The 24674-nt window shown below is 38.1% G+C and overlaps 1 protein-coding gene across 4 annotated transcripts in view; it reads right to left on the reverse strand.

Moving 5' to 3' along the window:
• Positions 1-1315: 1315 nt before the first annotated feature.
• Positions 1316-24674, reverse strand: part of LOC131075747 (uncharacterized) — an 81292-nt gene continuing 57933 nt past the window's right edge. For 3 of the 4 annotated variants that reach the window (XM_059217149.1, XM_058012629.2, XM_058012628.2), the window contains exons 6-15: positions 5829-5972; positions 4862-4999; positions 4672-4761; positions 4459-4542; positions 4094-4156; positions 3661-3696; positions 3472-3546; positions 3277-3354; positions 1925-1984; positions 1316-1750 (exon numbers count right to left, since the gene is read on the reverse strand). In XM_059217149.1, the coding sequence (XP_059073132.1) occupies positions 1628-1750; positions 1925-1984; positions 3277-3354; positions 3472-3546; positions 3661-3696; positions 4094-4156; positions 4459-4542; positions 4672-4761; positions 4862-4999; positions 5829-5972 (891 nt within the window). In that variant the 3' untranslated portion in view covers positions 1316-1627. The remainder of the gene's footprint in view (positions 1751-1924; positions 1985-3276; positions 3355-3471; positions 3547-3660; positions 3697-4093; positions 4157-4458; positions 4543-4671; positions 4762-4861; positions 5000-5828; positions 5973-24674) is intronic. The other variant, XM_059217153.1, reaches the window with a different exon arrangement.

A 24674-nucleotide genomic window follows, 5' to 3' on the forward strand; every position in this document is an offset into this window, starting at 1 on the left:
CCATAAATAGCTTTCCCATCCCATCCTCCAAACCTTAAATGCCACCAACTTTGGCTCTTTCAAAGAATTTCAAATTCCTTGAATCTCCCATGCTCCCTCTTCCCAAGGAATTTTTAATTCCTTATTCCTTTATTCTCCCCATGCATCCTCCTATTTTGGAAATTTTTCATTCTCCTTGTCCTCTTCCAAGGAATTTTATATTCCTTTCCGCTCTTCCCAAGGTACTTGAGGAGCTCTTCCCATGTACTTGAGAAGGGTGGAGACGAGAAATATCTTTATGGAAAAACTCTTAGATCTCCCGCTGTCCTCTCACACCACCTTTCAATCCTAGCCCTCCATTCATTTTTTGATCTTGGCCATCCATTTTGAGCCCCTCCAATCTATAAATTGGAGTCTCCTCTCCCCATAAATTATCCACCTTTAAGTATTGTCATGCTATCATTTTGAGCAACAAATCCATCCATAGCACTCACATTATGCCAAAATTTTGCCATAGCTAATCCATCCTTCATCATCAAATCACTATTCTCTTAGTGTGTAGTGGAGAGCAACCCACAATCCCTCATCACAAGGAGCAAATCAAGTGGAACATTGGACGCACACCACTTCAAGCTCAATTGGAGGAGATGAGAAAAAGGTATAAGGTGGTTTGTTCATTTTGAATGCTCTTATTGTATTTCATGATTTAGTTTATGCAATTAACCTTCTCACCATTTTTTTTCTCTCCAAATGTCATATTGTCTTCAATGGAGTTTTCTTAGCATTTGTCTTTACTTTCTCCTTGGTCTACCCAACAAGTTTTGGCACACCCCCTCATCCCTTCCCCTAACATTTTTCATATTATCATTATTATGTCCCTTCCCATGCCCTTGTTGTAATCACTGGTGTGTAAATTCCTTGACTATTATTGAGGGAATTCACTAAAGTGCTTGAATTCCATCGCATAGGGTGCATATTCATTCTAGAACACTTAGAGAGTAGAGCACAATCCCATACAACAAAAGAACTAACACACAAATTTGATCTCTTTAGGCAATTCAATAATTTATAATGTTTTTTCTTTATTCTCTAGTATCATTCAATTAAATTTATTCTTACAGAGTAGCATATGCTTTTGATAAAGGCATTAAATATCTATTTGACCAAAATTTTCAAACTTTAAAATAATTATAGATTTGCAATATCCACATAAAGCTTGGACTTTCTAGTTAAAATGTCATTATTGATTAGAATATAATTTAAATATTATAACTTTAAATGACAATTCTAATAACAATATTCATTGTAATATAACACCTTTGTGTAAGGCATAATGTACCATGTCAACCATTTTCAACTTATTGACAAAAAAAAGATCATTACTGTGTGTCGACAATCAAATACAAGGTACCCATGTACTCACAACGATGTTAAATCATGACAATATAATTCCCACATACGACATGGTGATATTGCTTGAAAAAGAAGCAATCATCGATGTTTTCATAGAAACTATGGATTGAGTTGCAACACTCAAAGCAAAATATGCTTAAATTTAAAAATTAGTTATTTACAAAGCATATTGAGGTCAATCATTATTGTTTTATTTGGTTGAGGATTAGCCTGATATGACAACTTTGTGGAGGTACTAATTGAGGCTAAGATTGCCAAGTTTAGGTCCAATATTCTTGTTCAGTAAAGTGGGCTCTTCTTTAACCAAGTTCTTCATTGCTCTCTCCTTTGCAGCCCTAGCTAGTTCATCTTCAACCTCCTGAACAAAGACACGTGGAACAATAATAAATGTTATTTCTATTTTATTTATTTGTAACAAAAAATCAATAAAATATTGTAATAAAACAATAGTTGAGTAAACTATTATTGTAATAAAACAATAGTTGAGTAAACTACTATTGTAATAAAACAATAGTTGAATAAACTATCTTACCGTAGCCCACAGTCCACACTTTTTGCATTTTTGGCAGCCATTCGCTGGATCTCGAGAATGCTAATCAACATAACACAAAACAAGCTTACCAACATGATTTCAAATGCACATATTGAGCCACCCAAAATGCTATTCTTTTATTTTGCTATTCTTTTATTTAAGCTTGATTTAATTATCTTAGTTTACGAGGAACTGCAGATTATTTCAATTCGCTAGGATGGCATCTTCCAAACTGCAGTTACAACTACTAATTTGAAAGAGTCAATTCCTAAACATGTAACAATGTATAATCAATGGTTACTCCAGCATATGAACGAAATCCCCTTTAGTTTATTCATTATTAACGGTATTGTAATTTTTATTCCATACCAAACTGAATTTTGTGGCTACATTTGTCCCTTACATACTTTCTAAATTTTAAAATAGTATTGATATGTGTTAATAAGGTCTCCAATCTTGAACTTCCATAAAAACATTTTATCATTGATCTCAAGATAAGGCATGTCCTACATGTAAACAACTATCTGTTGACTTCATCACACTATTTATATAAAGTGAGTTTTTAGGTGTCCATATAGGAAATTGGCTATCCAGCCCCTAGAATGCACAAAGACATTACCCTCATATACCATAACTTATGTACATTTATGTATTGATGCATTCTAGGGACTCGAAAACCATTTCCCCATACACCCACTTCTCCAAGTAATTATGTGGTGCTTTACGACCTTTCTCTAACTATAGAATTAATTGCATAGTGCACCTAATATATGTTTGTACCTGTACAAACTTTCTCGTAACTAAATGCAGGATAGTTTCCATAATCAGTTGCAATGGCTTTATATGGGCCCATCAACCCATTTCTCCAAGTAACTATGTGGTACTTTACTACCCTTCTCCAAGTAACTATGGTAATCTACTACATAAAATGCCTAATATATGTTTGTACCCGTTAAAATGTTTCACAAAATTTCTTGTAACTAAATGCAGGATAGTTTCCATAATTAATTACACTGTTTAATAACAGTTTGTGTATTTGACTTTTTAAAAGAATTCAAATTTTTTGTTTGTTTTGATTAAAGCTAAATTTGGATTTTTGAAAGGGCCTAAGCCCTTTTACAAAAAGGAGATCAGATATAACAATGCAGTCTAACGGACAACCATGAAACTAATACAAACTCAACAACAGAGACTCTAACCACGAGCTACATAGACCATAAAAAAAATAAGAAAAAAAACATTTCAAAGACTGCACAATAAGAAAAATTTACCAGAGAAGAATTCAAAATTTTATCCTCCATAACAAAGTATAAGAATATGGAAAATATAGCTTGGCGAAGAGTCTTGGTTACCTGACAAAAATGTGAATATTCATCTGGGATGGTTTGTCGGCATATATAACACATTATAGTTCCACATTTACATTTCACCTGCAAAATTTGTGATACAGAAACATTAGACAGAATGCTGTAAATAAAATCTTTAGATCACATGCAAATGACATGAGTTTTAATAGTTCTTTTTTGTGAAATTTTCTTGATACACACCTTATTGCAACCATCTACCTTGACTAGCTCTGCATTGCAAGAATTGCATACCCTTATCACAGCTTTTGCCATTGCCTGTTTCAGATGGATATTTTACTTTTAAGCAGTGAAATTTTTAGTTATTTTTTGTGAAATGTTGAAGCCCAACAAAACTCAAAATGTTTGCTCCATATGCGACCACAATATTACCTCTTCAATTTTTCTTCGCAGAGAAGTCTCAGATTTCTGCATGGCATGCATTAAATCCAAATGCATTAGATTTTGATACAAAAAAAACAAAAAAAAAAATTCCTATACAGGAATCTCAGTGTTGTGCAATAGTCTGAATGTCTAGTGATATCAATTTAAATGATATGTGAAGCAAACAAACAAAATTATAAACTACTTATAATTGATACACTGTAATGTCTTACAGACCAATTTGGTCTAAAATAAGTTAAATGTGATGATGGATTCTGAAAATGTCTGTAATGGACTTGAACTACTGTTCACTTTCACTTTCTTTAGTTATTGAAGTGCTTACTAAACTTTAAAACACCTGCCCGATAATGTTTTTTATAAGTCCTATTCATTAGATCTAGTCAATAATTTTATTAAAAAAATGAGCATACAAGTACTGTACCTTCTCAACCTCATCGCAACGTAATGGCCTGTGATCCGGCTTTTTACATGGGATACAAGAAGCCTTAAATCATATAAAAACGTATACAAAAAGGTTCAAGTCAAAACCCAAAATACAATGCATCTGTCTTTTCAATAACAAAGCAGCATGAAATTATGGAAAAGTAAAACTTTATCTAAAAATGGGAAAAAATAAATTGAGAAAAGGAGGAAAATGTATCCGAATTTGAGGGCCCCTCAAGGTCAGTTGAAAAAGAGAATGAATAAAAATAAGGAACATCATTTATATTAAAACTTATACTCGAGAAATTAGCATGATTTGAATGTCAAAATTGCACAATGTTTGATTCCAACAACACTCTTTACCTTTGAACAGTTGATGTTTGGACATTGCAGAACAAGTATACCCTCGTCCACTTGGTAAGGTATGTTACAAGAAGGGCAATAGACCTGAAAAGTAATAACATACAAATTGCTTACATACCGATCACAGGTCAATTCTCTTTTGGATTGAAAACAAAAGAGAAAGAACACACAAGCTTTTGCATATGATTCGGCATAAGAAATTATAAGACATACCAGATCTTCAAGTTTGGCTTTATCAATTTCAGATTGAGCCTGGCGTCGTTCATATTTTTCGAAGACATCATATGGAAGAATTCTTCGAATCTAAAAGATAAAAAATTCAGCCTTTATAATCAATTTTAGACTATCTTCGATTTATTTTTTAAATAAGAAAATTATGTCTGTGTATGTTATAAATACAAACCTCTGACAAAGGAAATGACTCCTTGCAGCCATTGGTATCCAAGCAACATAAAGAACTACAAGCTTGGAAACCTCCGAATGTGTATTCTTCAACATGTTTCCTTAAACATTGAAAACAGAAAAGGTGCCCCTCTGCACACTGTTAAAAGAATCAGTTTCTGAATCTTTGCATCTAAAAACACACACAAAGCATGCCATTAATCAGCATGGGTGTTGTGCAACTAAGCTCAGCTTCTTAAACTCTAGGTTATGGTCCATAGGCTATGCTGAAGTTGTGTTTAGCCTACTTAAGATTAGTGAAGGCTTAAGGAGAGATTAAGTAGTGTTTCCTTTTTATGTCAAAATTATAGATACAAGCAATAAATATATAGAAAGCGTTCAATCTATCTAAGAGTACTAAAACATTATGTAAGTTTCCTAGAGACGAAAAAATCAAAAAGTTTGTATCTCTTCAATCTTATTTGTTAATGCAATACACAGTTTATAACAGATAATAAAGCAATAGAGAAAGCAATCTTAACCAAGGAAAAGATTAAAAAAATAAATACATCATTATAATCCAAAATGTGATAATGTACTTCAGCATTACAAGAATACATCCTATAACAGTTTTATCTGCCCATCTTAAAGCATGCTTTGTACTGTGCAATGAGAATAAACATCTATTATATGAGCCAAAAAAAAAAGATTGTTTCTACATGTTTTCATTTTAAAATGTATATCTATATATCACTGTCCATGAAGAGGGGTATACAAGTTAGACCTTGATTTATATTAGAATATGTTGGTAAGGGATGTTGCAGTAGGCACATTTTAATAGGAAGGCCATAATTCAAGAGGCCATAATTCAAGACAAGGATATACATTGAAATTATTCAGTTAGTAGATGCTTCAAAAAATTTCAAATGCTCAATTATTTAATCATTACAATAAATGTAAGTATTTAAACCAATCAACAAACAGTGTACCTGTACCACATTTGGGAATAGAAGATATTCATAGCAACAACAACACTCCATATCCTCAGCTACAGAAAGCATTTCCTTGCTGGAGCATCTTGCTTCCACTTCGATGGGGCCTTCTGAATTTCTACCCTCATCATCAAAGGGTTCCTGTATTGATTATGCCATTTTTAAAAACTAATTCTTAAGGATAATCAACTATTTTTTAAAGAGAAAATGCCTATAGTTGAACTCCATATACTGAAATTAATATTATGAACACTATCCACTTTAATGAAATCATACATAAGAGGAATTTAAACCAAAGAATTTATTTATTTATTTTCTAGAGCAAGCTGACTTGGAGAACAAAATATTTCCTATACAATCAATAACTCTAAAAAATGGTTAAAGCACCTTCCCAAACCTCAATTGTAAATTATATTTACTTATGAACTGATTCTTGATACTGGGTTCTTATATTTTAGCTCGGGTCTTGGTACGGGTACTGTTCAGGTACAAGTACGGCTTGGGTACGGCTTGGGTTCTTCCTGGGTGCCTGGGTTCCCTATGGGTCCTTCTGTAAAGAACCCACAGAAAACCCAGGCACCCAGAAAGTACCAAGGCACATACCCAAGCATACTTTCATAGATTAAAACCTTAGTTTCATTCTCACAACTTTGTGACAGCATTTTTTATCATTACATGCCAGCAAGCAAGCAATAAACTATCATTTCAGTTGCATTTGCGAGTGTTGGTGTAAATAATTATTCATCATGGATATTATTACACTATACTTAAGTTTACTTAGGTAATGCATCTCATAGTAGTTTGGATATGAGACACTTGGGTGTTTGTGTCACATTGGGATAGTGTGTGTAGGAGAATTTCCACCTTTTATGGTGTGATCTTGTTACTACTCTATCATATCCACTTATTGTGGAGTGATAATTCCACCTTCGATGGGTGATCCACCTCATGTGGAATATTTTATTGTTTCTCCTACCAACCACACTTATTTCCTGCCTACCCTTGTTTCTTATTGAGGCACATGTCATGTTTGTGTGCTCACATATCCATATAGCCTTGCCTATATAAGCAGGCTCATATTCATTGTATGTAACACTTGATGATCCAATTGATCAATATTTTCATCTTGATAGAATACAGTTTATTCCTATCATACATTTTGTTCTCTCTTATTTGTGCTTTCCATTGCCTCTAGATCTTGGCAAAATCTCACATGGTATCAAATCCATTAAAGTGCCATTGGTTTGCCAATTGAGAGAAATTTGGGGTTTTGCATTTTGGAGCTTTCTATTGTTGGTAATTATTGGAGCTTTTTGGGTCAAATTTGAGGTCATCATTGGATTGAGGAGGTTTGAGAAAGTCAGAATCGCCTTTTGTTTCATCCAAATCCGACATCTGAGACCAAATCTAGATTCGTTTGAAGGTGGAGGGTGGTGACTTGTCCCGGCAGCAATCTGCAATTTTGGAGCATTTTTGGCCAAATTCGTCATCGCCATTGCGCTCAGAAGGCCCAAAAACCCCAAGATTGCCTATCCTTTCGTCAAAATCCGAGTAGCTGACCCGAAGTTGAAAAACAAATCCCCCTCCCAGGGTTGCCGTACGAACATGTTGCAGGTCTGATTTTTTTATATTTTATTTTTTTGCTTTTATTTTTAAACAAAAAAAAATTAAAAAAATTGACTTGTAAAAGGGGGGGGGTGTTTTTAATTTTCTTTTTTAAAATCATTTTAAAAGGGGGGTGGGGGTCACCGCAGTACTGCAACCCGTAGTCCTGCGGGGCGCAGTACTGCAACTCGTAGTCCTGCGGGCCGCAGTCCTGTGGCCTGCAGGCCCTGCGGTTATTGCAGGGCACCTGCAAGTACCGCAAGCTCTGCGGACACCAGAGAGTACCTGTGGTAGTACTGCAGGCTCTACGGTCACCGCAGAGTACCTACGATGGTCTCGCAGGGTCTACGATGGCCCCGCAGGGCATTTTTTTTTAAGTTTTTTAAATTTAAAAAAAAAACTTTTTTTAATTTGTGTTTTTAAAAATTTTTATAGTTTTTTTAATAATAAAAATAAAGTTTTTTTATAAAGTTTTTCTTTAATAAATTTTTATTAAAGTTTTTTCTAATATCAAATTTTTTTTTATTATTGTTTAATAAAAAAAAATTTATGGGCATTTAATAATTGTTTTTAATGAGATTTTTTAAATCTTTTAAAAACAAAAATATCATGGAATAAGTCAAATTGGGAACACAATTTTTTTTGTCTACTTTACACCTGTCTTACAGCGCTTCCAACCGACAGTCAAGGGGTGGGGGGGGGTCGATTTGGTCCTTTATATCTCTTGGCAACATCCCAATCGGAGGCGTCTTCATCTGCAGTATTCTATAGGACTTTTTTGGTGGCATCATCTTCTTGTTTCCAGATTTGCTCTATATCATGTTGTATGCTCTTGCATGAGCAATGTTGTACTTGGACTATCATAAAGTGCCACACCTCTTTGTATTTTGTCTTTGATGACATATTTGATGCAATCCTCTTGTACACGTAGATTAGGAATATCTTGTGAGACTTGGTGCATGGCTCCAGTTGAGACTTAGATTGTACACATTTGTGCATGGCTCCCATGAGACTTTGATTGTACCAGTATTTCTGCCATTTACGAGTATCCAGATGATGCTCAAAGCAAGTTGTCTCCATGCCTGATCTTCATTTTGTTGCAGCGAGTGATTCATCGTCATCAACATGGTATCTGGTTTTGTCACACTTTGACATTATTGGTGCAGCATTGGCTCTCTTTCTTCCTTATGGGGAGGTATTTTGGTCAACATCTTGGACCATCCTTGCAGGAGATTCGACATTGAGGGGGGGACTTTTTTCCCATGTGGTTTTTCTCTCTTTCTCCGTTTGAGAGATATTGCATTGGTTTGTGTGCATTTACATTTGTACATGGGTACCTAACATGGCCTCGTAGTCGAGACCCATCTTGCATTGCTTAGTTGCATTGTAGACTTAAGTGCATTCCCCTAAGTTGCACTTAAGGGGGGGTGTTGGTGTAAATAATTATTCATCATGGATATTATTACACTATACTTAAGTTTACTTAGGTAATGCATCTCATAGTAGTTTGGGTATGAGACACTTGGGCGTTTGTGCCACATTGGGATAGTGTGTGTAGGAGAATTTCCACCTTTTATGGTGTAATCTTGTTACTACTCTATCATATCCACTTATTGTGGAGTGATAATTCCACCTTCGGTGGGTGATCCACCTCATGTGGAATATTTTATTGTTTCTCCTACCTACCACACCTATTTCCTACCTACCCTTGTTTCTTATTGAGCCACATGTCATGCTTGTGTGCTCACATATGCATATAGCCTTGCCTATATAAGCAGGCTCATATTCATTGTATGTAACACTTGATGATCCAGTTGATCAGTATTTTCATCTTGATAGAATACAGTTTATTCCTATCATATATTTTGTTCTCTCTTATTTGTACTTTCCATTGCCTCTAGATCTTGTCAAAATCTCACAGTGAGTTATACCTATGAACACAGGATTAATAAAATTTCTATCAGCATTACTGAGATTGATTTCAGTTGATTTACATTATGCATATGTAGCAGCTGTTTGCTTATATTTTGTGAAATCGCTTTCCTTGTGTTGTTAATGATTTGGCATTTTGTCAAATGTTTGAAAAATGAAATTGAACCAACTTGTGCACTCGATATTGACCTTTACGCTTCTGATAAAGAACAGGAATATTAAAATAGATTATAATTTGAATTTTCATTGTGTTATGACATTTTGAGACTTGATTAATTTTTTTTTGCAAATTATGAATGAGGTATCAAAATATTCTATTTTTGATATTTGTTGGCATTTATGGTTTTATTTGTATCACTCCTTATAGTTATACACTGATATAGTTTATATTTTATAGATTTGATGTTGAACATATATATAATATATGGATACACACACACACACACACCTGTACCCAAGGAAAAACAAAATTGTCGTACCTACGAATCCATACCTATATCAGTATCTATATCCATATCCGTACAGGCCGTACCCAAATCGGTAACTTAGAAATTTAAAATCAATCTTCAAATATGAAAAAGCAAACTTTTCTTCTAAATAACTAAACAAAATCTAAGCTTGTACATTACAAGGTGCAGATTCATTACTACATATATATCACGATTTCTATTAAACAAGACCTCTTTGATAGCTTACTCACATTCTAGGCAATGCTTGTACTCAACATCTTTTTTTACTGTTCAAATGAATGAACATGCAGTAGTATTCCCTACGGTACAAATTGGACATTATGTGTCCAATTGAATGAATGAATGAATGAAGTAACTCGTGACATCTTTTAGAGTAGAAAGTAACTAAATAATTTTTTTAATTTTTTTCTAATTTATTTACCAGATTGTAATGCTGAAATTTCCATGCCCGTGCCAATTCTCATTTATTTTTAGATTCATTTCGATGGAATGTCTTAATATGATTACATGGTGACATTGGTGCAGTCATAAGTAGATGCCCAACAGAACAAGTATACAATCCAAGCAACCAGCAAGAATAAATTTAACTATAGAACATTTAATTTAAAACATAGGACTCTGCCCTTGTTATACACAGACAATCGAACATGACAGATAGAGCAGCAAATTAAAATAGCCTTTGTTTTCTTATTTCATAAAAAATTAAAACATTTCAAACATGGGTTACTTCAATCAAAATAGTAATAACATAAATTAAACTTCCCCTTTCACAGCAGTAAATCTCCCTAGTTCCTGCTTGTGGCAGTCCTCTGAAACATTCCAGATTCACCATCTAAACTTGTATGCAGTCTTTCCTTTGTTTCATTCTACTTCCCATCCCCTCCTTTTTTCTTTTCGGACCACATAGCAGTCAGAAAAAAATTAGGACTCTTCCCAACATCCCTTTCTCCTCCCAAAACCAATGGTCTTTGTCTTTCATGTCCTCCCATCTTCACGGCAGATGCTTGTGAAATTCAAAATCCCCCTTGGATCCCTAGAAATTGTAATTGAATCCTCCAGAATCATGGGACAGACTGACAAAAAGCTGAACCCTAAACAGAACAACAAACACAGAAAAATAAGAAAAAATGATTCCTTTTCTTTGATGATGCAGATTTCCATCCACTGGTGAATGCTTTGAAATCAGCCACCTAGGGCAAATCAAACATGAGCTTCTGCTCATTAACTTGTCAATAGATTTTCCATTTTTTCCAGTGTTCCACGGGCGTCGAGGACGGGGGGACGCGGGGACGCGTCTCCGGGATGGGGGACCAAGGGTCTAAATTTGGGGACGGCGGGGGGACGGCGGCGGGGGGACGGCGGCGGGGGGGTGGTGCTCATATACTTATACATATACATATAGTACTTGAAAAACTAGTTTTGAAAAGATGTATAACAGTATAAGAATTAGATTTCAAATGAAACTATAGGAAATACCAAGATTACTTAGAATAGTAATACGTAACTAATTGCTAAAAGTAAATAAAATTTGACAAATGAAATTGTCAAATTGGAGATTTCTCATTTCTATCATATGAATATCGAAAAAGGAAAACGAAAATACGAGTATCTGATGCCATTGCAAAGTCTATAATAATAAAGATGATTATATGATTCATCATTACAATGAGTAGCCAAATACAAATACGTGTAGCAATAGCATTACAAAAGAGACTAGAGTCAAATATAAAATGACAAAACTGAAAACTCAAAATGTAGCTAATGGAGGCCTCTAATCATCTGCGAACTCCTCCTCACTGGAACTGCTGGACTCCTGAGGATCAAGGTCCCTCAAGCTCACACCAACTAGCCCTGCATCTGAAGTGGTAGGATCATCCTCATCAATCTGTGAAGGCTCCTCTGGCTCTACATCCCATCGTGCCGCTGGACTCTCCTTGTACACAAGTGTCTTCCGGTCCATGAGACGCAAAGCACTGTGTACAGCCACAAGCTTCTCTGCTCTCTTAGAGGTAAGTCTGTTCCTCTTAAGAGAGTGGATGAAGCTATATGTAGACCAGTTCCTCTCAGCAGCTGAAGAACTGGAAACCCGAGATAGCAGACGGATGGCTAGAGTGGTGGTCAAAGATTTCGGGCCATGACAATTCCACCATAAAAGTGGGTCCTCCTGTGCCATGCTGTCTATATCCATCTTTGCCGCATCTAAATAACCTCTAAGAGTGGCAAATCTTCCCCACTCAGTGCGCATTGTGCCGGCATCTCTGGAATCAAACATCTTCTCTATGCACCTAAAGAAACCCGCCTTCACCTCATCATCCTGAATCGGTGTCAGTCTACCCGGTCTAGCCTTGTACCACTTAGGATTCAAGGCAAAGGCAGCCATATGCAAAGGAGTGTTCAACTTGTCCCATCTACGCTGAATGATAGGCTGGATTTGCTCATTGTAGAATGCTAAAGAGGGGTCCTTCACTCGCACAACAGCCCTCATCTGGTCAAGCATAGAGTCAATGCACTCATACACCTCTCCAAGGTTAGGTGCATCCCCATCCCCATATCTGATCACCTGGAATACTGGAGAAATGATAGAGACAATGTATTTCGCATCAATCCAAAACACATCACTCTTCACTATCTCCTTCACCCTTCTCCCCTGCTCTGTCTTGGCCTCAGCCCACCTATTCCACTCATTAGTCATAACCATGAGTTGCAATGCCTCTTGCAACTCAATCATTCTCTCCAAGAGAATGAAATAGGATGCATATCTAGTCTCAACTAGTTTCAAAAACTCCTTCTTCGCGAAGGTCCTGAAGAGTGCATGTAAGTGTGGTGGTTGCAGATAAACATCTGCACATCTCTCGCATCGGTGACCACTCCTCTAATCCAGTCTATCTTCCCCATGTCCTTGAGTGCATTGTTTATGGCATGCACACAACATGGGGTCCACCAAATGTGTCTATAGGCTGCCTCAATGAGTCTCCCTGCTGCTCTACACACATGGGCTGCATTTGTCACTACTTGGACCACATTTTGTGGCCCAACCTCCTCAATAGCCTCCCTGAGGACCTGAAATTGGAAATCAGCATCTTTACGATGCCCTGTACAATCAACTGCTCTAAGGAAGTATGGGCCCTCTGCACATGTGACCATGACATTGATGAATGGACGATGGCTAATGTCCGTCCACCCATCCATAACTATGCTGCACCCCGATACCACCCAACATGCCTTCATCTTCTCCATCAAAATATTGATCTTGGAATAGCATTTATCCAAGATCGAGGTCCTCATTTTCGTCTCCCCTGGTGGCACATAAGATGGTCCTCCCTTGGCCACCATAGCCATCATCTCCCTATAATAAGGAGACCGTGTAACATGAAATGGAATGCCATTGGCAAAGAAGAACTTGCCAATGGATTCATCTATCTCATCTCTCAGCTGCACATTAAACATATCAGCAATGGGATTGCTCTATGGTGTCTGCAACTTACGTTTCCCAGCCCTAGCGGCAGAAGTGGAAGTGGATGGAGATCCAAGCATCATTCCTCCCATCTGCGAAGCATGAGAAGTATGTGGCACATTCTGGTTGCCCTGAAGTGCTGCCCTAGCAGACAAAGTAGTAGGCATTGAAATATTTGTGTCATCTGGAACCCCCCAAAGCCTGTTAAACTCAATTTTGTACTGTATATTTTTGGCTTCCTCCAAAAACTTACAATGTTTCACGCCTTTTCCTCTCCAAAATAGAAAGTGTGCATTCACCCTACTAATGCTACCGAACCATTCTGTGTCACAAATATTGCACTTCCACTTCCTTGTTCCCCCACTTGAATGTGATGCAGTGCCTTGTACTGATATTCGTGAAGCAAACTGTTTTAGAGGAGACTTAGGATCAAAATGACCCCTAGCATATGGTGCCAACAACTCTGAAGGGCAACCTATACTAGCTGGTGCACTTGCCATAGAACTAGATTGGGCTCCAGGATCAGCCCCATGGTCACCCCCCTCATTTTCAAGTTCATATTCTGAATCATTCTCACTATGAGAATGGATTTCCATGTCATCTTCACTCATGCCTTGGGAGCTCATTGTGAAATTGACACTGCATTTCAAAAAATAAAAATAAAAATAAAATCAGCCTAGTTTAACAATATATTTTAAATTTTTTTCCTATTCATCTCAAAATGAGATTTGATGTTGAATCTTGAGGGCAAAATGATGAATCATTTTGCCCTCAAGATTCAACATCAAATCTCATTTTGAGTCTTGAGATGAATAGGGAAAAATAATCCAAAAATGACATAGAACAATGAAAATCAGAAAATAAAACAAAAAAAAAACAAGAAAAAGTTGAAAAACCCTACCTTGTGCTTGAAAAATCTCTCCAAAATGTAGAAGAATCTTCTTCTTCCTCTTCTTCTTGCTTCTTCTAGCTCCTATCACGCTTGCAATCAACTTTTCTCACCCCTTCAATCAGTCTTCTTCAAGTTTTTCCTCCTCTTTAGCTTGCTGGAAAAAAAAATCAGTTTACCAAAATGAGAGTTAAATCTAAAAGAAACATGCTTTTGTGTTGTTTTGGGGGGTTGGGTGGGGCCCACGTCCAATTAGGGTTACCCCTTAATCCCCCCAAAAGGCACATGTTTTTTAAAATATGGCTTTTTCGGTTTGTTTAGGCGTGGGAACGTAGGAGACGTCTCCACGTCTCCACGTCTCCCAATCTAAAAGAATCATGCTTTTGTGTTGTTTTGGGGGGTTGGGTGGGGCCCACGTCCAATTAGGGTTACCCCTTAATCCCCCCAAAAGGCACATGTTTTTTAAAATATGGTTTTTTCGGTTTGTTTAGGCGTGGGAACGCAGGAGACGTCTCCACGTCTCCACGTCTCCCTGGGAGACGCGGAGACGTCTCCACATCCCGGCGGCAATTGGGTGGCGGTGGCGGGACAGCGGGGGACGTCACGTCCCCGTCCCCCTGTCCCCGAGACATCCTTGACGGGGGGACGCGCCCAAAAAGGGGGGGGGACGCGTCCCCGTGGAACACTGATTTTTTCACAACTTAAGATTCAAACATCCAAGCTGCATCCTTTGTTGAGTGTCCCTTCCTTTAGACCAAATACTCAAAATAATCTTGATTTCTTATGCTCTTGTCAATTCTATTGTACAAATTGGCTTCCATTTCTTCTTTCACTTTCTTAGGCAATTGTAGCCACCAATCAATGATTGAAGAATTTTTAGTCAAGTTCTTTTGTATATGTGTGGCCCTCAACAAATGGTTATAGATCTGAAACATTGAGGATAGGTGAAAGGCCTGCCCATTTGAACAACTCTATTTCATATGCATTGACTGAGAACTTGCATAAGATCTTACTAGGCACAATCTTCTTCATTTTAAGCTATTGGATGCACCTTTTTGGAACCTGTCATTTCATACATGTGCTAACCCCAAGCCTCTGACTTAAAAGACTTTCTCCCTGTCCTTTTGATCAGCATACTATTTATATTTCTCCCCACTTTCTTCCAACCTTTGCTTTACTTCCATGTGTACATCATGCATGGCTTGGGCATAATTCTCAACTTCAGCACTCCTAGTCATTTCAGTTGTGCTCCTTAATTCACAACCACTTCTACAGTTGCTGCCACATACAATTCAAAATTAGCTCTTCCATGTACTTCTGTTAAAAGTCATTATAAGCAAATTCAGCTTGTACTAAGGCTAAACCCCACTATTTAGGTTTGTCACTAAATGTGTATCTCAGCAAATTTCCAATACTCTAATTCACAACTGTGGTCTACCCATTTGTTTGGGGGTGATAGGCTGCCGCTGAACTATAATCAAGTCTTGTGCCCAAAGTTTTCCACAATGTTTGCCAAAAGTGTCCCCCAAACTTGGCATTTTGATCTGACACTGTGATGACAGGCTGCCCATGTAGTCTTACAACTTCTTGAAAATACAAATTTTCAATATTTTTGGCATTGTGGATCTTCTTACATGCTAAAAAACTGAGCCATTTTTGAGAATCTATCTGCATAAACAAAAATTGGGCCATTACCTTGTTGAGTTCTTGGTAAAGTAAGAAAAAAATGCATGCTCACTGCATCCCATGATTTATTTGCAAACGGTAGTGGTTGGTAGAATCCAGTGTTCAGACTTTTTACCTTTGCATGCTGGCATAGTCTGCATCTTTCACAAATTTGTTCACAACCATTCTCATTTGTGGTCAATAGTAGGTGTCACTTAACTGTGCCAAAGTCTTGTCATACCCAAAGTGACCAGCTAAATCACCATTATGCTTCTTTAATAGAAGATTTCCTCTTGTTGGAATGTTCCAATTTTTTGCAGGGTTGATACTTAACGTTTTAGTTCTTCTAGTTTGCAAGGGTTTTGTCCCTTATATTTTGACTAAAATCCTTTTCCTTATGTTTATTGGCCTTCTATGCTATTGCTTTCTAATTTGTCATTTGCTTGTTTGTCTAGTTTGTCACTTAAACTTACAACTTGATCCCTATGCCTGGGTGTTATGTTACCAGCTACCTTGGATTGGCTAGCCAATGTTTACCTATGTTAGTCTTATGCTGGTCACATTATTATGAATTTTCAAATATCTTCACCGATTTGCCATGTGTCTTTGTCTCATTGCAGTGCATGTGCCCTCTGTAGTGCGGTGAACATTTAATATATCTTATTTTTGCTACAATCATACTTTGTTGACAGGTGTCTAGCGTTGTCTAGTCCTTGTGCTCAGTTTAACTTCACTAATAGGGAAGTTAAATTCTTGTTGTGGAATGCTGGTAATATGTATGTCCTATCAATTGAGGACAAGTGGCAGGATCTCATTGTAGCACGTGATTCCTTTGTAACACAGTGCTAGTGTGGGTCCTGTTGATGTGTTTTTTAGGACAGCGTCTAACACAGAATAAAGTTCCCAACAGTCACTTCACTCTCTCTTGATCAAAGTTAAACCGTATGCTAAGATTGCGATAAGATCAAACAGCTAACTCCAAAGTCCAAGGTTCCTTCGTACAACGGACGTGACTCGGTTGGCAGATGTGGTATACTAGTAATTCAAGGGGCCTTACGTATTCTCAAAGAAGATTCTGACAAATTTGCGGATTCAAGGATAACTTTGCAAATGATTTGCAATAAGAAGCTCTGTTTTTTTTTTGTATTTTTGGATTAAAATATGCAGAAAGTAAATAGGAGAAGGGCTTAGAAAGCTATGCTAAATCTAGTCTAACTCTAAGAACAAAGAGATGAGAATCACTTGTGCGAAATCAAACCACACTTCACTTCGCCAACATAGTACAACTACACAAAGGCGGTGCAATCTTTAGAGGTTGTGCAATAGTTTTTCATATCACCAACGAATGCCATCAATTTGAACAACATTAACCCGATAATCGAAGTTAAACTCACACGTATAAATGGCTCAGACTAACCTTGCAAAGTTAACAACAATCAGCTGCAAACAAAAGGTATGAGCTTGGATTTCACAACAAGCAATCTCATCAAATCTCGTTCGTCTAATAACTTGAAAGCAAATCTAATCTAAATAAAGAGAGCAAGACCATGCAAGTTGCTAAAGTAGAACAAGAATACACCATCAAATCGAACAATGTATTAAGTTTGCTACTTCAACAATCTTATCGCAACAATCTCTCCCCCCCCCCTTACAAATGAGGGGGGTCACCCCTTTATATAGGCCTCAAACCAAGAAGACATGCAAACCCTAAATAGGGTTTTCCCCCAAAAGATTCCCCACACATGATGCAACAAGGTGGGGATCTACAATAAATGCCCATGAAACCCATATACAATCAATTTGGACATGCCCAAAATGGCATCCATTTGTGCATTAAATGCACCACTTTATCAAGCTTGTCCATCATACAATGAATATTCCCTGTTCATAAATGTCCACCATTCCATGCGACGGCAACATGCCAAAGGAATCTATCATAAAATCATAAATATGAAAGTTGCATGCAAAAGATGCTCTATTAATTCACCACACATTGAATGGTCCACCACTTGGTCAAAAGATTCTCGTCCAAGAATGGACGACCGTTGTCGTGCTCATTAATTGCATACATGATGAATTTTGAGATGACAGCTTCCAATTCACCCACAGCGACACTTGGCGCACTCTCAATCTGGTATTCCATCAAGGTGATTTCCTCTTAGCTTTTGCCAAAAAAGTTCTCCCATTCCACCAACATTTCCTGCGTCTTCTACATTGTGTTGGAAAATGAAGAAACATTCTCAAAGTGTTCCTTGGAAAATGACCCTGTGAAGAAGAATTGATGCAGTTGATCCCTCAAGAAGTTCACTGTCACTCCGTTTTCATTCAGCCTCTTTGCGAACAATGCTTCAATCGTGCTAATAATTTCTTCCTGCACCCTTCTGATCGAGTCTTTCAAAATTAAAGTTTCCATACTAAATCGTTCAAAGATGTTTTTTACGGAGCAAATGGCCCAAAAGCACTGCGAGAAGTCATAGATTTCATTTTCCTGGATTACTTTCCCATCAATCAATGTTTGCTTCGGAATCTTCATCAAAGCTCTAAGTCGCGGAATGGTTAGGTCCTGATAGATGTGAACATCCTCCCATAGACCATCTGCTACTTCCAATCTGTTCAGAAGGGTAACAAGCCTAGAGTGAAGATAAGCCAAGTCTTTGATGAATTTCTCAGTTGTAGTGAAGACGTCTTCCACCCATTCTCTAGCATCCTAGGCTATTTTCCTAATCGTTTCAGCTTCATCAATGGCCTCTTAAGAGAGGACGAAGGAATGAATGAAGGATCAGCTTCCTTGAGTGGATGCTTGAAGCTCTTGACATACTCGCATAAGGCCTTGTTTTCGCTTTTCAAACTTTTACATTTTTCCTTCATTTTTTGCATTTTCTCCTTCATTGCCAAGGAAGACCCTTTGAAATCTTCCACAACTTGCGTCGCAGAAGCGCGCCCCAAATTAATTTCTCTGACCACATAATCACTCGGCACGTATTCATTGCTATCTTTATTTGCCATGGGCTCAGCTAAATGTAGAGTCCTGGATCCAGACTCATCTCTGGTGATTTTGGAGAGTTTCCAAGCAACTTTCTTCTCTCTTGGTTGTTCCATTCTCTTTAGAAGTTCCTCCAATTCCTAGGCTGGATCAGTTTCTTTTTCTAGTTCTTCCTCAACCTATCCCTCAACCAATCTGGAGTAGTTGTTGGTGGATCCTGTATTTCCATGTATGCGTGCTCCTATGATGTTTCCTTCATCTCTCCAAGGATTGTTTCAACGAAACTATCCTGGCAAGGTTCTTCTTGATGAGGAGGAAGTTCCTGTCTCTAATTTCCTAGCAGATCAGACCTGTGTGAAGTGTCGGCGCTGAGAACATCCTATGCTAGAGCACTATCAAGAAGGTTTCCTTGAGGTGGATTCACTGGATTTTCCTGTGTAAACATTTCTACCTCCTACACATTGGAAGAGTTGGCTGGTGATCGAGTTTCTTCCACTCTTGCCTTTTTCTATGATGGCTCTTCCTGTTAGATTTCCTGCTGAGCATCAGGTTGGACATCTTTCTTCCTTGTCATTCTTGGCCTTTTGGGAACATTTTTCCCTTTACCAGGCTCAACTTCTTTCTGTCAAATTTCTCCTTCTTCATTCTAGGCTTGTGAAGATCCATGCTTAGCTTCACTATGGGAATCCAAATTCCCCATCAACTGGTAAGTCAGGTGGACATTTCCTTCTCTCAACCTCCTGATATGCCGATCTACCCAATGTTTGGTAAATTTCAGTACGGGTCTGGCCAAAATGTCTAGATCATCAATTTCAGCCTCTGACCAATCTGGAAGCTAAATCGGATGATCTTTCACCTTTTCGAATTCTAGTTGCACTAAGTCTGAGTCCTCCTTGACCTAATCCGACACTCGCATTATTTCACCTATCCTAATTGTGTCAAGGAGTAGCCTAGAAAACATTTTCTTCCTGACCTCAAGGTCATCCCTGGCACTTGCCAATAGTCTTCTAGGTGAAACTTGTGTACAAATTTCAATCCAACAACCTTTATGATCTTACGATATGGATCATAATGAGATCTAGAGGTGTATAATGTCAATCGGTAGAATGCCATTTCCTCTGCTGCCTTCTCAATTGTTGTCGGATTCAGGCACACTTCTACATAATCACTGAGAACAACTGGGAATTCAATAGACAACTTTCTTTTCTTCTTCTGAATTTGGTCATAAGCCGTCAATTGCCTCATAAGCTCCAGCAGCACTAGTTTATCGGATGGATACCTCGGTAATTTATATGACTAGTAGGAGAATCCCTGCATACTGATATAAGTAAACTTTGAGAACTGTAAGAATGTAGCCCCAAATTTTTGTACCAAAGCCCTAGCCTCGGGTGACACTCTCTTGTGAAGTTCATTATGCATAAATCTAGTCAGGTATATAGTACAAGTGTCATTTCCCAGTTTGAAAGAATTAGTGTTGTAAAGGTGCAGTCGAGGATAACATTCATGAACTTTCAGCTGTGTTGGTCCACAGCCTATGACTCCTTTTCCCGGCAAACCATCAAAGCCACCCATCCTTGCAAGGGAATAAATCACGTAAGAACTCATATAAAAGGATTGGGTCTTCTTCTCCTAGAGATCTTTCAGCTGTTCATGAACATAATGGCTAATTAGTCGGGCCCAGTCCACTAATCCCTTGGCATTCATGACATCGCCAATGTAGAAATACATCCATGATTCAAAATTATGGCATGTGGACACCCCATAAACCTTCTTAACATCATTTTCAAATACACATACTCCCGCTTGAATTCACAAATGGTGAGCGTCTTAGGCATTTTAGAGATGTGAGGCCTAGGGTTCTGCAACCAACTCTTGTTGATGATCTCCACACATCTGTCAGGACCTGCATCGTTGATGCAAAGGATATTGGTCCTGATCAACTCTAGAGGGATATCATCAACCCCTTTCCCAAACTAGGTTCACAATCTATTCACTTTGTTTGATATTCAACCTTCACTAGGCTTCACTCAATGCACTCAACTATGGATTCCAAATCCAAAGGCTTATCCAACACATCCAAAGGTCTCAACACACTCACATCAACTTGACAAAAGGTTTTGCACTCATCAAACTCAGGGTTCTAACTTCATTACACCTGGACTACTCTATAAGGCTTATTCCAACTAGCCCTACCAAACGGGTATTTGCAACTTAACTCCAAATTCTTCCAAAACACTTGCCCAACAAATTACATATTTAGACACCCATTTGGGAGTTCTACAACATATCCAAAACTCAAGTATAGGTACTTTGGAACAACTATACCAACCAGCACCCTACTATGCATGAAACTAGGCTAATTAGACCACTTTTACAAAGCAACTACCTCAAAAACTCATCACCAAACCTCAAAACCCCAAAATAGTCTTACTAAAGGATGCAAATCAACATATTTTCAAGGTTCTAGACAATTCCATGAACATTTACACTCCTAAACACACAAACCCTCCTTTTTTGGACTACAAACTAGGGCTTTCTCAAACACACCCATCCAAACACTTCACAACTCCAACAATGGATCAATCATCATCCACATGACTTGCACAAACTCCGGCAACCATAAAAACACCCACTCATTCAATTTTTTCACTTAAACCCATTCATGGCACCAAATTTCCACTTTCTCAACACACAATTCATCACCACCCTTCACCCTAGGGTTTCACCATCACATCTCCATGGCCATACCTGCACTCAGAATGTTAGAACAGCCTATAATACAACTTTCCAGACCCATTTCACAAGAAACAGTACATACATAAAGTGGAATGGGTCAATTCTTCATTATGACCCTCAAACCCTTACAAAGCTTGTCAAAACTGACTAGTTTTAGGACAGTCAATATAAAATGCACAAAACGAATTAAAGGAACCTCAAATCAGTGCCAAATGAAAGTTAAAACATTGCCCTATCACTTCCAAAAAGAATCAGATCAAAAGATGCTATGAATGGAAAATTACAGCAGTTGGAAGTTCAGGTTTTAGACCAAAATTGCAGGGAAAACCGTGTATTTCATTGCCAAACTCCAAATATTTACAATGCCAATCAAGTTCGACCATCAACAACAATTACCAGGCGTGTACATGAGTATTTAAACTTGTCTAATTCCCATCCAACTGACATCAACCTCCTAACCAACTTTCAAAACTAATCATGACCATTGGAATTCAAAAATGACAACTTAACTAGTTGTTACATGACAACTTTGCAACTTTAGACCCTTATACATCGCATAATGAGATCAATACATCCCCAATGGACTCAAATACTCTAATAACATACAAAAACATGATCACCACACCAATATGGAGTATTATTACATATATTTGCTCATTTGGCAACATTTGACACAACTAGACAACATGACATATTGACCCAAACCATTACATCATGGACCATAAATGGTCTTATTACATCACATATTGAGCAAAATGACCTTATTAGACTTCATCTAGACTCAACAACACACATTTACTCATGAGGTCTCTTAGGACCCTTGGGTGCTCCTGCACCATACACCCCCCCTAGAAAAAGTCTCGTCACAAAAGAATGTGCTGAAAAGGGGTCTTCCTCTTACTCCATTCATCCCCCTTGCTGGTCTTCTACTGCCATGTCTATAACAAGAAAAATCTTTGCCAACTCCATCATGCATTTGCACACTAGACTGCTGCAACAACAACTCCTTGCTACCCCTTGCTTCTTTCACCAACCTGTGACCTGCACCTGCATCAAAACTCCATGGAATATTAGTCCTCCAACATCTATCTACTGGTCTCTGCCATTTGTACTCATTCCTTGGCTGTCTAGAGCCACCATCAACCTGCAAATTAAAACATGACTGCTTATCCACTTCCTTGGACACATTAGGAACGGTATCAACAAAAGGTTGACCATTCAAGGAACATTCTATGCTCCCAACCATCACACCAATCTGATTACCAACTGAAGTTCTCTGTCTCAGACCTTGCATTGAGATCTCCATAGGCTTCTCCACCTTATGACTGTCACAAACTTCAATCTACTGCTCATAAGCCTGCTCAACAACTTGCTTACCCTTGTCCTTAGTTCCTTCATCATTAGGAACACTTGCACTCAACAACTCTTTTCTTCCCATGAAAATAACTCTAGAAGTGTTAGAAACTTCATCCTGCAAAGAATGTAACACAAAAACTTTTCCATCCTTCTTGATGGTGTAGACATTATTGAACCCATCATACATAGTCTCCCTATCATATTGCCATGGTGTTGTGACCATTTCACACATCGCCCCATTTAAATGGGGACCCCCTCTTTTTGCTCGTTTTTTTGCTCGCCTTTCTCTCTGCTTTTTAGGATTTTGGTTTAGTATGCCAGTTGTCTGGACTAGGGTCAAACCTTAGGGTTTCTGTTACTGTGTTTCAGGCCAGAGTCCAGTCCAATTCTGAGCTTTTGAGCTTCCTCTCGTAGAATGCAATTTTGAATAAAGTAAATTCGCCAGAGGCTGAGTAAGTTGGTCTAGTTTCAATTGGAATTTTGAATGCAGAGTCCAAATTTGTCTAAGTGTGAATGATGAGATTTTGATTTTTTGTCCGATTGAGTAATTTTGACCAAATTTTGAAAATTTTGATAATTGATCCCGGGCATTGGAAATGACTTGTTTTTGCCTTGTGAAGTGATTAAACTCCCAAAATCTTGATATTTTGGCCTGTAGGAGCAAAATCGCTCCTGTCCCTCAGTGGAGGACCGGAGCTCAAAATCAAACATTGCCTTGTCCTTGCAGGATTTGAACAATTTGACGATTTGAGGAGATCAAAGGAGATATGTTTCATCAGTTGAATATAGGTTGGAAGCGCAAACATGAGGAAAACATGACTTTGGAGCTAAATCGCTCCTATCCCTCAGCCAGGGACCAGGGCGAAATTCAGTGGTAGCTCTCGTCCCTCTCCCAGGGACCAAAGCGAATTTCCTCATGAGGCATGTTTTGGGCAAAGATCAAGTAAGTTTTGAGTTTGAGGCAAACAAAGAAGGTGTAACGAACTTATTGAAGACAAATTGAAGATTGCAAGACGCCTGATGAACTCTATATTGGCCTAGGCGCTCCTGTCCCTCAGTCAGGGACCAAAGCGATTTTTGCCTTAGGTCAATTTTTCACCAAGTTAGAACGAATTTCATGCCAAGAATAGGTGAAAGGGTCCACATCGAGTCCATTGAAGATAATTTTGGAAGTTAGCAAAGTGTGATGGAGCCTAGAACATCAAATTCGCTCCTGTCCCTCAGCCAGGGACCAGGGCAAAATGGTATTTATCTTGCCTTCCTCCCAAGTTTAAAACACTCTAAGTCAGGATACAAGCTGGCAAGGACATTTTGAGGTGTATCGACGAAGAACGAAGTTGCAAGGACCGCCAAAGATGAAGGAATTGCACTATATGCTTAAGTTCGCTCCTGTCCCTCAGTCAGGGACCAGAGCGAAATGTTCAAATGAGGCCAAATTTAAGTTGCCATTCACATTTTAAATGTTTGAAAGGGAGTAAAGAACATCGTTTTGCACTTTGAAGACAATTACAAGTTAATATGATGAACGATTTGCACCAAATGCCCAAATTCGCTCCTGTCCCTCAGTCAGGGACCAGAGCGAAATCTCCATGGAGGCTTAAATTTTGAATGTTAATCACATTTCGTACGTTCAGGAGGGATCAAATGACACCGTTTTACATTGTGAAGGCGATTGCAAATTGATGGAAACTAAGATGAGCTTAAGATGTCAAAGTTCGCTCCTGTCCCTCAGTCAGGGACCAGGGCGATATTC

This window comes from Cryptomeria japonica, chromosome 1 (assembly GCF_030272615.1).
Source record: "Cryptomeria japonica chromosome 1, Sugi_1.0, whole genome shotgun sequence".
Taxonomy (NCBI): Eukaryota; Viridiplantae; Streptophyta; class Pinopsida; order Cupressales; family Cupressaceae; genus Cryptomeria; species Cryptomeria japonica.